Genomic DNA, 18,505 nt, shown 5'->3' with positions numbered 1-18,505 from the left:
GTCACAACTTCCCGGAGAGGATTTTAGCGAGCTAACAGCTACTGTCAGCACTCTAACACAATCACATCGGTTTAAACTCATTCCTTTCAAAGCAGAAAGACCAAGAAAACATCTCCGGCCTGCCAATCGATTGCTGGATGACGACCACAAAGCCATGTCATAAGGGTCAAGTTTGGGAAATGGAGATTTATGCGGTCATGCGCAACAGGTGAATTAGATAAACAAACAATTGGCCGTAGTGTGTGTGTGTGTGTGTGTGTGAATGTCTGTGTATGGGTGTTTCCAGTACTGGGTAGTGTCTGGAAGAGCATACGCTGTGTAAAACATATGCTAGAATAGTTGGCGGTTCATTTCACTGTAGTGACCCCTGATAAATAAGGGACTAAGCCGAAGGAAAATGAATGAATGATTTTGTATGGTGACACAAAAATGATGCTATTTTACCACAGCTGTATCCCTTCTAGACTTTACCTGGCGGTTCATTCAGCTGTGGCGAGCCCTGATAAATAAAGGACTAAAGCTCTGAACAGATCACATGAATTTGTGATGACTTCCGCACAATTTTCTTGATGTAGGACAGGGGTGTCAAACTCAATTCCTGGAGGGTCGCAGACCTGCACAGTTTAGTTTCAACCCTGCTCCAACACACTTACCTGTAGGTTTCAAACAAGCCTGAAGGACTCACTTAGTTTGATCAGGTGTGTTTAATTAGGGTTGGAACTAAACTGTGCAGAGCTGCGGCCCTCCAGGAACTGAGTTTGACACCTGTGATGTAGGGTGTCGTGGGGATTCGTAAAAGATAAATGGGTGTCTTGATCAAATATATTGTAGTTCAGTAGAAATCTCTGCCCTCCTCATGATATAAGGATCATGCCCTGAACATATGTGGATATTTTATATTTATATCTCCTTGGAAATATGGTTTAAATCGCTAAAATATGGACTTTCCCATTCAGTTTTCCTTCCTGCCCTCCATCTGAATTTCACACATCACCAGAACCACGTGAAAACAACCTATAGAAATTCAGATTTTTGTGTTTTATTCAACAACATCAGCATTAGTGTTATTATCGTCGTCTTATATTTATATATAGAGACAGTTCACCCAAAAATGAAAAATCTGTCACTCTCACTTCACGTTTAAAACCTTTACAGATTTCATTCTTCTGTTGCACACAAAAGAAGACATTTTGAAAAATGCCACAAACCTGTAGCCATTCACTTCTGTAGTATTTGTTTATCCTACAATGGAAGTCAATGGTTACCGATATTCAGACTTTAAGGATGAGTAAATAGTGAGTACATTTGAACTTTGGGTGAACTACCCCTTTAGGCTCGATAAAAGAAAAGAAAAAGGGCAAAGGTCTCACCTTCTGGAGATAAACCTGCTGCCAATCGATTCCCTTGAAGAACACGTGCTCCTTCACCTCTGACGCCCTAGTGGATTATTTAAAAGCAGGAAATCAATCTAGTGTTTATCAATAACATATATTAGCCACATTGTAATGCAATACAGTTGTATTTTAAATATTAGAGAAGGCTGGTAATACACTTCAGGTTTTTAAATAACAAAAGTAATCGCTCTCACTTTATTTTGATGGTCCCTTTAATGCATTTAGTTGAATTTGGGTTACATTGCATCTATATGGCAACTCATTCTCATTAGATTATAAGTAGACTGTCAGGTTAGGGTTAGTGTAAGTTGACATGTACTTGCAAAGGTTCTTATGGTCAGTTAAATGTCTGTTGAAGGAGCGGTATCAGCAGATATGAAGCAGACAGTCTACTCATACTCAAATGAGAAGTCATTGGCATGTAGCAATGCAGCTTTTAGTCAACAAAACGTGCAGTAGAGACCATCAAAATAAAGTCTGACCAAGTAATCAAACTGAAATGAGTTAAACAGTATATCTCTCACTCTCACTCATACATATTTTTACTACTAAAACTCCATGACTTTTCCATGATTTTTCCAAGACTTTCAAGTAAATGTTCATGACCTAATGTTCTATGCAATGTCTACTTATGTGTGGTAAAAGAAAAACAATGCATGTTCACATTTTTTACATCATGTCGTAAAACACGCAACAACTGATTTAGTTTCAATTTATATCCATGTAGAAGTGATTGAGATGATGCTTACAGAGCACTAATAATGTGAGAGTATGTGATTGGCCAAGAACAGAAAAGAAGTAAATAACCTATATCCAACTACACAGATGCCTGTCTTCCATGGGTTTTCCAATACTTTGTGGGTTTTCTGTTTTTTCAAAACTTTTCCAGGCCTAAAAAATGCAATGCCAAAAACCCCATGACTTTTCCAGGTTTACCATGACCGTATGAACCCTGTAAATATATTTTGTGTAAAGTGATTTATATATCATATATTTATATATTTTCTGTGATTTATCATTTTTATCATATTTCCTTGTGACAGATAAATAAATTATATATATATATATATATATATATATATATATATATATATATATATACATATATATACACATTTAAAGTCAGAATTGTTCGCCCCCCTTTGATTTTTATTTTCTTTTTTAAATATTTCCCAAATGATGTTTAACAGCGCAAGGAAATTTTCACAGTATGTCTTATAATACATACATTTTGCACTGTTGTTGTATTTTGCACTGTCTGTATTTTGCACTGTCGTTGTATTGTACTGTCTGTAGCCAGCACCTAAGCTTTTCACTCATCATAGCACACGTGCTGCTGATGATGTGACAATAAAAGTGATTTGATTTGAATATTTTTTCTTCTGGAGAAAGTCTTATTTGTTTTATTTCGACTAAAATAAAAGCAGTTATTAATTTTTAAAAGCCATTTTAAGGACAAAATTATTAGCCCGTTTAAGCTATATTTTTTCCTCATAGTCTACAAAACAAACCATCATTATACAATAACTTGCCTAATTACCCTAACCTGCCTAGTTACCCTAATTAACCTCGTTAAGCCTTTAAATGTCACTGTGAGCTGTATAGAAATGTCTTGAAGAATATCTAGTCTAATATTATTTACTGTCATCATGACAAAGAGAAAATAAATCAGTTATTAGAGATGAGTTATTAAATCCACTATAATTAGAAATGTGCTGAAGAAATGTGCTCTACGTTAAACAGAAATTGGGGAAAAAATAATTCAGGGGGCGAATAATTCTGACTTTAACTGTATATATATATAAATGTTTTTAGTCTTTGCAATGACGACAGCACGTAATATTTTACTAGATATTTTGCAAGCTAGTGTTCAGCTTAAAGTGTAAGAGCTAGGTTAATTATGTAAACTAGACAAGTTAAAAGAATTTGGTTTTGAATGTATATATATAAAAAAAAATTCTTCTTGAGGTTAATAACATATATTTGGCGATAATAAATTCCAATCTCATTCCTTTTTAATTCATTTTTCTATTCAGATTTATTAAATGTAAATATTTTTCTGTGTATAATGCAAAATCTATAACATCATGTTATAATGCAATATTATAATAATAATAATTATAATAATAATTCCTTACATTCATAGGCGCTTATTGTTTTAATTATAATATATTATAATGTTTGGAAAAAATACATTTCATCCAGGACTATTATACATAATTTCTGCATGAATTTATACAATGCAATATTCATTAATATGTTTATTTGTTTGTTTGTTTTGATCCAATGCCATTTAATTCCCTGCTCTTGCATTGCAATAAAATAATAAAAACCGTTCATAATGTATAATTGTGGCAAATGGAGTGTTGTTGGCCTATGATGTGATTGTATAGTTCATTTGTAATATACAATAGTGGCAAACGACAATAATGGCTTCAAATCTAACCTAAATAGTGTTCACTCTTCAGTATTTACTGCTTCATCTGAGAATATCTATTATAATAACCAACACCGCATCTGACCAGCAGGTGTCAGCAATTCAGAACAAGCTGCAAACACTTCCCAGCATGCTCTTCTGTCTTTCATAAACCTCAAGTGTGTGGTTCTTTCAGTGGTGTAACTCTCTATTAACCAAAAGCCGATCATGTAAGGTGTGGGATAGGGGTGCAGCATTACAGACTTCTCACGGTTTGGTTTTAGAGTCACAGTTTTGGTACGGTTCAATAGAAGAAGCACTGTTAACTATAAAATAAAGACAGGATAACACGAATGCAATATCGCAAAGATAACACTAAAACAAACTGATTTCAGGAACCAAACAGGTACATAAGCTGAATAGCAATCCAATATAACACTGCATACTGTATATAATTCTCACTGTATTACTGAAATAAGAGGTTAAACATTACTGAGCTTCAGCTATTCAGTGGAGCAAAGAGTGTGACTTGATTATCATATATGACAGAGGTGTCATCATGAAGACGGGGGTGTCTGTCTCTTACCCTCGTCCCAGGCAGCCCAATCGTTTGGCCACATCTCGCTGTAGGAGTCCTTCCAGGAGAGACTTGAGCTCGGGAGTGAAGGAATCAGGCAACTCCACATTCTGAAGAAACAGGAAGATGACGTCAGAGATTCACTGATATCACATGGCGGCTGCTGTTTGATTACGTTTCATCACTGTGTGCTGTATTATTATAATTTTAACACAATATTAACCTAAGCTGTGTTAAGTTACTTTAAGGCACTTTAACGTGTCCACCGATGAGATTATCCACTGTTTGTGCAACCTCCAGGATTACAAAGCCTTCAGTCTTATTCAACAGCGCTCCACTTCACATCAGGCTGGTGTAAACCTGTCAGGCTTTAGTCTGAGATAATAACCTCCTGGATCTACTTCATCACTGACCTCACTTCATTTAAGAATATGACTTTTGATGTGAATGCATTATAAGTCAATAACATCACCTAAAATTATAAAAAAATTTTTTGCAGATTTCATTGCCATTTTAATTGACTATAGCAAAATTTTTAAGTAGGATAGCGTAATGAAGAGTCACAGAATCTTCTACCAGTATTTCAGCACTTATTAAGTCAGATTAAAGGGTTAGTTCACCCAAAAATAAAAATAAAAACTCAGAATTTACTTATGAAATCAGATAAGTCTCAAAAGAAAATCACGCAAAAGACAGGATGTACACATGCGTAGCCAAATTTACGTGCGTAAAATATTTATTTATATTCACAAAAAAAATTCACATGCACAAAATAAAAATACGTTTCACAAATGCAAAACACCATTTGCAAATGTATAAGAGTGTACAAAAAGTTTTGAATGTTTAAAACTTGCGAGTTCATCCTGAATGAGGATGTGCAAATCCTTTCACGTACGACTCCCCCTGGATACGTGTGTGTGTGTGTTTTTAAGACTTTCCTGCCAGAGTCAGGGCTACTCGTACCTTTCAGCTAATCAGATGACAGCTGTAAACACATGATAATGTAATTAGAAACTGAATGAAACTGAAATAAAAAAAAAGATCCTCACCTGAGTAAATCTTTATTTATTTCAGTTTCATTCAGTTTCTAATGACACTATCAAGTCTTTTTCAAGAAAACAGCTGCTTTAGAACTCGGTTCAACAACCTTACAGTTTTATATGTCTTAACAATAAAAATGAAAAAAAGAAAAAGGATATACTCAGGTGAGGATCGAACACGGGCCGAAGGGCATCATAACGCAATATGCTGACCGCTGAACCACAACAGCACTGTTATGTTTGTGTGGCTGGAATGATACTTAATCCTCATCATCACCCTGCAGGCTACATTTTACTCATGGGGCTGCGAGACAATAAATAAGAAGAGCAGAGCTGCGGCAAAATAATGGATAAAAAGAGTGAAGATATGGTCAAATAAATAAATAAATGAAAAAAAGTGCAACTGTGACTGCTGGCGGCTCCGTTCCCCATGCTGGAGAGGAACAGTCTGCGCTTAAGGAGCGCAAAGTGGGTGTCCTTGACTACAGCTCTCATCTGATTGGCTGAAAGGTACAGGAAAGGCAGGAAAGTCTCAAAAACACACACACACACGTATCCAGGGGGAGTCGTACGTGAAGGAGGATTTGCACATTCTCATTCAGGATGAACTCGCACGTATTTAAACATTCAAAACTTTTTGTACACTCTTATACATTTGCATATGGTGTTTTGCATTTGTGAAACGTATTTTATGAAAATGTATTTTAATTTTGTGCACGTGAAATTTTTTTGTGAATATAAATAAATATTTTACGCACGTGAGTTTGGTTTTATGCACGTGAATTTGGCTACGCATGTGTACATCGTGTCTTTTGCGTGAATTACTTTTGGGTCTTTTCTGATTCCATATTTACTCACCCTGAAGTGTTTCCAAACATTTATGAGTTTCTTTCTTGTTGAACACAAACAAAGATGTTTTGAAGAATGTTGAAAACGTGTGACTGTTCAAAAAAACAAATACTATGGAAGTCAATGGATATATGGCTTTAAAATGTCTTCCTTTGTGTTCAACAGAAGAAACTCAGATGTTTGAAATGAGTAAAGAGTGTGTAAATTGACACACATCCCTTTAACATGTGAAACTTTGACTATGGGGTATATGCCGAGGCTTGCTAATAGCACTTTTAATTTGCCAGTAACCTGGGTTAAGCACTTGCCAATGCAAAATCAGTGCGCTTAAGGTGTGTTCACTTTAAAAATCAGCGATCACCACTGGCTGAGTGATATCCAATATTAAGAGGGTCTCAGATTGTTCAAAAAGCACTGCATTTAATTACTTTCCCCCCGCCATGTCTTTATAATATGAGCATTTATTTTCCTCCAGTATATTGTGCGCTAGTCTGCTGATTTTGATGTGGGCATGTGTGTAAACGGCTTTTTGTCTCGTTTTACACTTGAGCCACTAAATGAATGCCAAAGTCTGTTTAACTGATGGCATTTTCAAGAGTTCACACTTAGCTGATGATTGATTATAAGCAAGTTTGCATGCTGTCACTGGAGAGAGCCCCGAGCTCAAAAGTTCTTGAGCCCTGGGCTCCCTCCAGTTTGCAGGACCAGAGGGGAGCCTTGAGCTCAGGTAGATCTCGACAACTCCCTCCTTGATAAGAGCTGATGACCTAAATGAATGCTGTGAAGAGATGTGCTGCAGGATGAGAGATTGACTGTAGTGTTAAATTTAGATTGATCGATTCACTTGTTGTGCATGTTTTTGGAATGTGGGAGGAAACCGGAGGAAATGGGGAAAACCCACGCGAGCACGGGAAGAACATGCAAACTATATGCACAGAAACGACCACCGGCCTGTTGGAGGACTAGAACCGGTGATTGTTCTTGCTGTGAGGCAACAGTGCTAACCACTGGGCCACCGTGCCGCTCTATGAAGGGAAATGTGAAGAGGTAGGGGTGGAAGGGGGGATTCTTCAAAGCAAAGATGACTGTAGTGAAAACCCTGGCTCTTTATAGTGGGTTAGGAATGGCCTGATTGGTGGATCATACATGCTAATGCAGAACCAGCCGTGATCAATCATAATCACGTGATCCTCTCTAAGTTAGTTTATGAATAAACTTCACTTAATGACATTACAACACAGATGCTGTAAAAGGAACCGTATAAAATGGAAAAAACTCAATAACAGGTCACCGGAAGTGTATCAGTATATGAACAACACTAGCTCGTCATATACCCTATTCTCACTGTATTTCTTGATATCAATAATGTGCATGTTCATTATCAGCATGTATTGACTTACGCAACATCAGCGTGTGTCTAGTTTTATTAGCTTTATCATCTTTGACACTGAACGGTCATTACTAAAATGCAAATACGCAGTTAAAGGCAAACTTTCTAGCTGTCGACAGTGCTGGTATTCAAATATCCTCACAATCATACAAATGAAAGCCAGCACAAGCAAAACACAACCGGCTTATATAACAGGCAGAGCCTACTGCACATTCAAATCAAGGTCAACATTCAGAGTAAATGCAGACCAAGAAACTTTTATGCTGTCAGTAAACTAGACAACAAGGCATCGCTTTTTTAGACAGGTCAGAGAGTGGTTATGGCATGTTGCTATATACAGCTGAAGATAGTGTGACATTTAAATTTGTTCAAAAATATTTCCCACATGATTATTAATGGAGCAAGAACATTTTCACAGTATTTATTATAATATTTTTGTATTCTCGAGAATTTTTTTTTTTTGGTGTGAGGGGGGGGGTAGGGGCTTGAATGAAAGCAGTTATTAGCCTTATTAAGAAATACATACATTTGTGATTGTTTACAAAACAAAGCACTGCTGTCCAATGGTTCGCAGAATAAACTCAATTAAGCCTTTAAATTGCACTTTGATTTGCATGCTATCTTGCAAAATAACAAATAAAATATGATCTGCTGTTCAAAAAAAAAAAAAAAAGGAAATTAGTCATAAGAAACCAATTCCTAATACTGTTATGTTTAGAAATGTGTTAAAAAAAATTAGCACTTGGGAAATATTTTTTAAATAAATAAGCTTTCATATGAGAGCTAATCACTGTGTATATTTTTATTATTAGGATTATAATAAACTAATTTAATATATATAAATAGGAAATTATAGGAATAATATATATAGGAAATTTTCACAGTATGTCTGATAATATTTTTTCTTCTAGAGAAAGTCTTATTTGTTTTATTTCGGCTAGAATAAAAGCAGATTTTAATTTTTTAAAAGCAATTTTGAAGTCAATATTATTAGCCCCTTTAGGCTACATATATTTTTTCGATAATCTGCAGAACAAACCATCGTTATACAATAACTTGCCTAATTACCCTAACTTTAACCTAATAAACCTAGTGAAGCCTTTACATGTCACTTTAAGCTGTATAGAAGTGTCTTGAAGAATATCTAGTCTAATATTATTTACTGTCATCATGACAAAGTTAAAATAAATCAGTTATTAGAGATGAGTTATTAAAACTATTATGATGAGAAATGTGTTGAAGATAATCTGCTCCTCTCCGTTAAACAGAAATTGGAGAAAAAAATAAACTAATAATTGTGACTTAAACTGTACATATGTAGCAGGAGAATTGATAATGAAATGTTTACTGATCATCAAATCATCATATTAAACTGATATAGATGATCATATATTAAACTGTGACCGCTGCTTAATTTGTAAATGGATAATTTCCGGAAGAAAACAAGGAAATAAAAGTAACTGTGACCAAAGTTTTCCCGGAACATGACGGTACTTTTTTGATCGGTCTTTAATTATTTTGTGCATTAAAACGTTATGAGTCACCACATATTAATAGCATGAATTATCAATATCCAGTTTACTAACACCACTGACATTCAGTTCAGTTATGAGCCAAGCGAAAACGACTCACTCAGTCCAATCTTCAAGAAGTCACAGTTACCTCTTCTGTAAGGTTTTCTGGCTGACTTGAGATGGCTTTGCTTCTGTCCCATGTATTCCTGATCCAGGGTCGCAGTTTCATCTTCTCATGATCAGGCTCATTATGAGATTTACTCGTGGTTTTAAAAGATAATATATGCTTGACTGCTTCGGGCACTATTATTTAGGCTGGCCACTATGTCCTTATTTTCACCGCTCACTGAGCGAAAACCAATGAGAGTGATTGTAATTGTAAACCTACAAATGCAGCTTTACATCACAGAATTTACCTTTTAAAACAGAATTCATTCATTTTCCTTCGGCTTAGTCTTGGATTTATCAGAGGTTGCCACAACGGAATGAACCATCAACTATTCCAGCATATGTTTTACACAGTGGATGCCCTTCCAGTTGCAAGCCAGTACCGGGAAACACCCATACACACTCATTCACACACAATTTAGTTGATCAGTTCCCCCATATAGCGCATGTGCACCCGGAGGAAACCCACACCAACACAGGGAGAACATGCAAACTTCACACAGAAATGCCCACTGACCCAGCCAAGACTCGAACTAGCAACCTTCTTGCTGTGAGGCCACCATGCCAACCACTGAGCCACTGTGCCAGCACAGAATTTATCATTCAGCTATTTTAAATGGTACTTTTTCCGTTTTTCCTGTATGGAAAATCTTTGAACTATTGAATAGTAATGTACGTCAGCAAGTAAACCTGTGTCATGATCGAGTTTTCCAGCCCATTCTGAAGTAAATCTGATCAGGGTATGAAACAGCCTATTTCACAAAATACCCTCAAAATTCTTGACTAATGAAATCTGGAGATAATTTTCCGTGTGGTCGGCATCCAAACGCAAACCTCAAAAGCTAAAACTGCTCTGGGTCCACTGGAAGACCATTTTTTCACTAATTAAAATATTTATAGTAATAATAAATATAAACATATAATAATACACTCACCGGCCACTTTATTAGGTACACCTTACTAGTACCGGGTTGGACCTCTTTTGCCTTTAGTATTGTCTTAATCATTGTTGGCGTAGATTGAACATGGAACTGGAAATATTCCTCAGAGATTTTGCTCCATATTGTCATGATAGCATCACACAGTTGCTGCAGATTTGTCGGCTGCACATCCATGATGCCAATCTCCCGTTCCACCACATCCCAAAGCTGCTCTATTGGATTGAGCTCTGGTGACTGTGGAGGCCATTTGAGTACAGTGAACTCATCGTCATGTTCAAGAAACCAGTCTGAGATGATTGAGCTTTATGACAGGGTGCGTTATCCTGCTGGAAGTAGCCATCAGAAGATGGAGACACTGTGCTCATAAAGGGATGGACATGGTCAGCAGCAATACTCAGGTAGGCTGTGGCGTTGATGCTCAATTGGTACTAATGGACCCAAAGAAAATCTCCCCCACACCATTACACCACCACCACCAGCCTGAACCGCTGATACAAGGCAGGATGATCCATGCTTTCATGTTGTTGATGCCAAATTCTGAGTTGAGCATCTGAATGTGTCAGCAGAAATGGAGACTCATCAGAGCAGCAACGCTTCTCCAATCTTCTATTGTCCAGTTTTGGTGAGTCTGTGTGAATTGTAGCCTCAGTTTCCTGTTCTTAGCTGACAGGAGCGGCACCCGGTGTGCTCTTCTGCTGCTGTAGCCCATCCGCCTCAAGGTTGGACGTGTTGTGTGTTCAGAGATGCTCTTCTGCAGAGCTCGGTTGTAACGAGTGCTTATTTGAGTTACTGTTGCCTTTCTATCAGCTGGAACCAGTCTGGCCATTCTCCTCTGACCTCTGGCATCAACAAGGCATTTGCACCCACAGAACTGCCGCTCACTGGATATTTCCTCTTTGTCGGAGCATTCTCTGTAAACCCTAGAGATGGTTGTGCGTGAAAATCCCAGTAGATCAGCAGTTTCTGAAATAAGAGCAGCCTGTCTGGCAGCAACAACCATGCCACGTTCAAAGTCACTTAAATCCCCTTTCTTCCCCATTCTGATGATCGCTTTGAACTACGGCAGATCCTCTTCACCATGTCTACATGCCGAAATGCACTGAGCTGCTGCCATGTGATTGGCTGATTAAATTGCATTAATGCGCTGTTGGACAGGTGTACCTAATAAAGTGGCCGGTGTGTGTGTGTTTGTGTGTGTATATATATATATATATATATATATATATATATATATATATATAAAGAAAGGAAGAAAATTGGACTTCTGATCCTTTTGACTCGGTCAGTCGGTTTTGTGGTCCAGTTTCCAACAAAACTTGAACATCTTGCCAGTCAGATGAAAACTGTTGGATGCCGGACAGCTCTTTCTGCTGATTACTGACCAGTCCTTTATAGCCGATAAATGAAAGTCAGGCATTAGCATAATTCTTTTTGATACTACAACTGAAAAATAAATGTCAGTATTGGAAATAAACTAACACTTGCAATATAAAAACACTGGCATTTGCAATAATGTGTGCTACACTGTGCAGTTGAGAGTGCCAAAGTATTGACCGTGTTATAAAGACTATTATGCATAATTCAAGTAATGAAAGCAAAAAAGATTCCTCTGAGTTTGTGTTTTTGAACATAATAATCACACAAACAAATAAAGAAAAGCAGTTTCTCTGAATATCGTCAAATGTGATCTTGATTTCAGACAACAGTTCAACAAAACAAAAAGTTCATTTTAGATCCCATTTTGTGTTTTTTTTTAACTTAATGATTTGTTCAGAAACTGATTTAATTGGGATGGAAACATACAATGGAGAAAAAAACATTTGTGGATCTCAGACGCAACATGGTGTTTCCATCCTGAATGAATCTGTTTCTAAATTAATTGTTTAAGTTAATGATTCAATGATCCATTCATAAAACACACAGTTGCTTAATTTCTTAATAAATCAGTTGATTTGGCTGAATAGTAGGAACAAATGATTCAGTGAATCACTTTAAAATGATTTCTAAATGACTCAATTATTTCTCCATTCATCCATCCATCTGTCTTATGTTATATTATTAAAATCTGAATGTTTAGATAAAATGTTATTAATATTTATAGTAAACAAGTTGCTGCAATTGATTAAATTTACATTAAATTATTTTTAATTATATTTTAATTAAACAATTTTAATTGTTGAAATTATTATTTTTAAATTATAAAAAAATATTATTATTATTATTTTAATTTTTCAAATTTAGTATTATTTATTATAAAAATTATATGTTTGTGAAACTCTTGAAATCATTCCACATAAATATTAAGTAAGTAAATAAATAAATAAATAAATAAATAAATAAATTAATTAATTAATTAATTAAAAGTCCAGAGATTCTCTGTTCCTAGCAATATTGCAGACCCATATCAGTATTCTGGGAGAGCCTTATCAATAAAGGACACATGCCATGTTGTTTTTGAGTTTAAATGGCTTAAGAGTGAACAAACTATGTGCTAATTTAGATTTTTGGGTGAACTCCTCCTTTAAGACCCCTGACACCTGAACAGACAGCCCACTTGCGTCTGCATATTAAAGCGGAGCCCCAAATGGTCCCACATGAGCAGTAAAAAGCAGCGAGTTTGCTCCTCGCGCCTGCAGAGCAGTCAAGATCCTGGCAGCTCTGTCAGGACTAAATTACTGCTGTGGTGAGAGGAGGACAGTAAATGCAAAGCGTGGATGCAAATTCCTCTCCGTTCGCATTCCCTTGTTAAACACAGTGGGTGTAAAGCACAGGAGCTCCAGTCATTAACTGTTCCCTCTTCACTTCCATGGAAAGCTCTGGCCGCTTTATCCATCTCCCGTTTCACCTTCAGTCTGTTTAATGAAGCTCTCCTGAAGATGCTTTCTGCTTTAAACTGATCCACTCAAATGTCTATTGCGTTTATAATATTGCATTTATTTTAGTGCTGTCAATCGATAAAAAAACGAACTAATTAATCACACTTTTTTTTTAATTAATCCCGATTAACCGCATTTAAAAGACTGAAACTTGTAATTTTGACTATTTGAATGTAAAATTAATGTAAACGCAAGACAAAAACTATTTAAATTCAAAATATAATTGTTTATCAGAATTTTTGCTTAACTTGTAACACAGATTTCCTTATGTAAACAACATACCCACAATAAACCATCAAGATCCTGCTTGACAGCCATATTTATTACAGAAATAAAAACACAGGCATGTTAATGCCATTTGAATTTCAAAACAATCAATGCCAATAAAGAAAACATTGATTTCCATGTTGGATTCTAAGTGGACTGCAAAAAAATACAGTCAAAATACAGGCATTACAGATATGGAAAATTATAATAATAATAGTAAAAGTACTGAATACAAACAATGGTACTCATTGTAAAGTTAATTTGCTGTGAGTTGAGAACGTTAATTATAAAGTAGAAACAATTTTGCTCAGTCCTCCTTTACATTCAGACAGTTGCTAAGACAGTCCAGTCTGTTGACATTATCTAGGGACAATGTGGACCTTTTCTTTAGAATGATGTGAGCTGAAAGTGCAACGCAATCAATGCAATTTGTAACTTTTTGTGGCTACGGACAACGACGTTTAGAAGCCAGAGCGACTCCCTTCAGATTCAACATGCATGATCGCGTTCATCAAATTTGCTTAAACTAAGCGTTCTAAACTATGACTGTATTTCACAAGGATCCTGACACAACATTGCGAAGCAGACACATTTTTGTTGTGTTTAAGAAGGAAACACGTCAAACTTAATGATTGGAGGGCTCATGCAGAACGCCATTGAAATGCGCTGTCTTTGACAGCTCGCGACTTCATCTGACACATTCTGAGTACCTTTACATGGACACCAATACTCCGCTTTTAATATGATTAATATAATACTCTTATTAAGATTTGACCATGTAAGCAGCGATTTTTGTCTACCTTAAAGGACCACGAAAGTCACGAAATGTGGAGGTTTTTCTCTCCATTTGCCATGCGGTATCAAATTCCATTGAAACAGAAGTCGAAAGTTAAATTGCATGAAACTCTGGAGAGCCTGGTGATGCCACATTAATTGTTTTATACAGAAACTTGCCTTCACAAAGTGCTTCCTAGTTCTTATCCATATTTCTTTGCATGTTAAACACACATCCACCACAACAGGAAGTAAAAAAAACCTGCAACTGCGTTAATTGTATCAATATTAATCTCTTCTTTTCTTTTTCATTATCTTATAACCTATTTTAACACATCTTTATCTGTTTTATCTATTTTTTATTTTTATTTTTATAATTCTTATTATTTGTTTTTATTTTCGTACACTTGTCTCTTTTATTTCTGTTTATGTAAAGCACTTTGAATTGCCACTGTGTATGAAATGTGCTATATGAATAAACTTGCCTTGCCTAATTTTTTTTAACGCGTTAAATATTTAAAATTAATCGCATGCGTTAACGCACTAATTTTGACAGCACTAATTTATTTATTGACTGTAAATGCAGAGAGACAGGGCGTGAAACTAAGGCTGCATTTACACTGCACATCTTGATGGTCAATTTGGATTTTGTGACTGTTGCTGATTTTTTTGCTGACCTGCTTACATCATTTTTCAAAAGTGACTCATATCCGATTGCTAGGCCCACACGAAATTTTAACCCATCATTAATTATGTTTACTGAAGGCTGATTTATACTTCTGCATCAAACACCGCCGTATGCTACGGCGCTGACGCATAGCCCTTTGCCGTGGCCGTCACTGACGTGCACCTCTCAAAAAATGTAACTACACGTCGCAACAACGCGTAGCGCAAGCTCTGTGATTGGTCGGCTTGGTAGCGCTGACGAGTCGGGGCGGGACCGAGAGCCGTGCGAATGGCGCGAACCCAATGTAGCGATTGTTTACAAATGTGGAGTCCCATGAAGGAGCTCCAGATGGAAAGCTTTGTTTTGTGTTTACCTCATAGATAAAGCTGTTGCACGTCCGCCGGTTCCTGCCTCAAAATGAGCGAGTTTGAGTCACTTGTACATCCAGGAAGTGTTCAGGAAAAGCAAAACAGCAGAGAAGAAACTCGACACAGAGGAACATTTACACCACACTGCCAACTAGCGTTTCGGAAGTGTTAATGCAGACCAACAGAGACAGCAGCAGAAGTATAAATGCACAGCTACGCGCGTTGCCTGCGCCGTGAGTTACGCCGGTCACTTGACGCAGAAGTATAAACCAGGCTTTACTTGTGTAAATGTGTGTAAATCTATATCTATTCAGTTTTTAAAAAGTTCTTTACAGTAATATTATTGACTAATATGAAAATGTTCATCTGACTTATGTACAATGCAGTTTGCACAGTAATATTTGCTGTCTGTTAGTACATATATTATGAGAGACTTGCTTTGTTTACCAAATAAAATGCATCTAATTGGATTTTCATTTTGAACATTAAACAAAAAGTTAAGAAGATATTATATTTTTTTTCACATATTAAGGTTTTAGTTATGATACTCCCAAAATAATTCAGCAGAAATCCGCAGATTTTTAACAAAATTCTCAGCAGAAATAGCAAAAAAAGTCCGCAGCTTCCGTCTGGCCCTACCGATTGCCTGCATTTACACTGCACACAATGACAAGACGCAATGAGCAAGAAAATATAAAAAAAGAGCGGGCGCTGACTGACAGCGGATAATAAAAGAGCCATTCTCCATTCCTGTATTTATTCTGTTCTGTTTTTTTTATTATTTCTGACAAGTTATTTTACTGTAGTTTATGACAGAAAAGTTCTCATTTGGTCATCTTCTTTTAAACTAGGCCAGGGGTCACCAACCCTGTTCCTGGAGAGCTGCCTTCCTGCACATTTCAGTTGCAACCCTGACCAAACTCATCTTAATGTCATGTCCATGGCATGATCTATGCTTGTGACGTATGCCACAGTTTTATAAATTGGTTACGTGTCGGATGTAGCTTTCAAAGATATTATGCTAACAGACAGCATTTTGGCAGATCACTGCCCCTTTAATTTGTGCAAAATATTGAGGATTCACCAATAGTAGATTCATTATCTGTCGACTCAATATTTCACAGAATTTCTCAGTCACTTTTTCAAAACAATACACTTTTGATGAACGGAAATGACGCTTTATTCCCAAATATATCCAGATTGTTGCACATAACTCGATTGTGCATCTTTGAATGGAAATAAACCGACTGTCCCCATTGCATGTGAGAAGTGTGTATAGATTAATGTTGGACACGGTTTATGTGTGAAAATACAAAGAGAGCGAGAGAGTATGGTGTGTGTTTACCATGGTAAGCGTCATGCGGTCGATCTCGTGTTTGTCTTTGGTCTTGTGCTGCCTGAATGGACTGTGCCTGTGAGAACAGAAGAAAGAAGAGTCAGTTCAGGAGCAGGTAGGCGGGGAGGGGGTTTCCAGAAACCTTTCAATCTCAGTCAGCGAGCGTGAGACACACGTGCATGCACTATAGAAATAAACTCTAACTGAATTGAATGCATGCATTAGATTGTTTATAATCAGTGTTGGTGGTGTTAATTTCTACTATTAAAGGCTATAACATCAGCGCTAATGTGAAGTCTTCTGCAGGTACTTTCATCATGATACAATACACCCATTACTGTAGTGAGAATCGAGTGCTGTCCACTGAGTAAACACTGCACAGAGTTTGTGATGATGATGATGATGATGATGTTTCTTCATGCAAAATAGATTCGAGGATCGAAATGAAACAGGGTATAAGCACAGCTAGTGTTTTTAGCCAATGATAAACTTCCAGTGAAAGCTTAATTTGACTATTTTCAATTTCATATGATTGATTTTACAGCAATGATGTTGTAATTAAATACATTCAGTTAAAGAGACTTCAGCATTCATTTAGCTGTTAACCATGAGATGAAAGGCTGTGTGGCTGCTAGCGCAGTCAGCATCAGAATCTCCATTGTAAGCACTGGAGTACAATACACTGTCCATACCTGTCAACCCTCCCGTTTTTCCCGGGATTCTCCTGTATTTTACAGTTCTATCCTGCTATCATACCGTAAAGGTATTTTTCCATATTTCTCCCGTATTTTCAGTCTTTTTCTGAAGAGTGGCAAGAAACATTAAAGAGCCGAGCCTCCCTTTATGCAACCCATACCGCCGAACCACTAGGGGCCGCCCCTTGCTCTTAAATGAGAGTCTGTTTTGTGCTTTCACTTTGTTTAGGCACAAAAACACTTTGAACTAAATATAAAAACGGCGCAATTCACTTTCCTTTTCATTACAGGTGCCGTCGCTCCTTCATATGCAATCCTTTAAACAGTCATATAGCAGTGCGTGACTGTCAGCTGACGCACTCCATAGTGATAAACAGATGCTGTTTCCCAAACGGATTCTGTACACGCGATTTGAAGCGGAGTAAAAGTCTGGCTTTTGGGTGCGTGTTTAAACAGACATAAACACATAATTAATAATAATAATAATAATATCTAAAGATGTCGATTTTGGTGTTTTTTTTTTCAAACACAACTAATTCAGTCTTAAATGAGCATAAAAAGTTAGGAAAGCAGTCGAAAACCTTCATTATATTGTTAGATGTGTGCATTTTTAAAGTGACACCTCTTATTTAATGTAATCAAACAAAAAAAAAATCTAAATAAATAAGAGATTCATTCATTGCTCTTTAATGAGAATGTGTAAGTTATACAGTGGAGAAACGGCTAATGAGATTTGATAGCTTAATTCTATTTTATTAGCTATTAATTTTAATAAGCTGAACTGTTTGCTAATGTATTTGCTGCTAATGTATATATTTATTTTTTCTTTTGTAAATAATAATAATAAAACATATTTCTGGCCATTTATCTGTTTATTTACAACAAAACAGCTCTAAATGAACATATTAGTAATTTGGGGATTTTTTAAAGAAGGAAAGGGGGGGGGGGCCCTTATTATGGTGGGCATATCCCTTATTCTCACATCCCAATCTTGACAGGTATGACTCTGTCATCAGTGAAGATTGCTGATTTTAAAAAAATAAAATAAAAATCAGACCTTAAACGTGGCATTTTAATAATGGAAAGACAGTTGACTGGAAGCGCTGATGCTGGCGGGCTGGCTGAGAGTAAAAGTCAGAGTGCATATGTGTGTGCATGTAGAACAACTGTTTTAAACAAACCACTTTTAAAATGTTGAGTAAAAAATGGTCTCAGCTCATGGTTCAGTACCGA

General features: G+C 36.5%; 1 protein-coding gene across 4 annotated transcripts in view; it reads right to left on the bottom strand.

Moving 5' to 3' along the window:
* The window catches only part of grk3 (G protein-coupled receptor kinase 3), a 146,958-nt gene that overhangs the window by 30,374 nt on the left and 98,079 nt on the right, over positions 1–18,505 (bottom strand). For 3 of the 4 annotated variants that reach the window (XR_012385966.1, XM_009305689.5, NM_001134725.1), the window contains exons 14-16: positions 16,587–16,653; positions 4,397–4,497; positions 1,371–1,437 (exon numbers count right to left, since the gene is read on the bottom strand). Coding sequence is in view for 2 of the 4 variants with exons in the window: in XM_009305689.5 (XP_009303964.1) it covers positions 1,371–1,437; positions 4,397–4,497; positions 16,587–16,653 (235 nt within the window). In the remaining 2 variants the exon portion in view is untranslated. Of the gene's footprint in view, positions 1–1,370; positions 1,438–4,396; positions 4,498–14,606; positions 14,986–15,521; positions 16,654–18,505 lie in introns of those variants that run through there. The other variant, XR_012385967.1, reaches the window with a different exon arrangement.

The sequence above is a fragment of the Danio rerio genome, chromosome 10 (assembly GCF_049306965.1).
Source record: "Danio rerio strain Tuebingen ecotype United States chromosome 10, GRCz12tu, whole genome shotgun sequence".
Lineage (NCBI taxonomy): Eukaryota > Metazoa > Chordata > Actinopteri > Cypriniformes > Danionidae > Danio > Danio rerio.
This window is presented reverse-complemented; position numbering and strand designations above follow the sequence as displayed.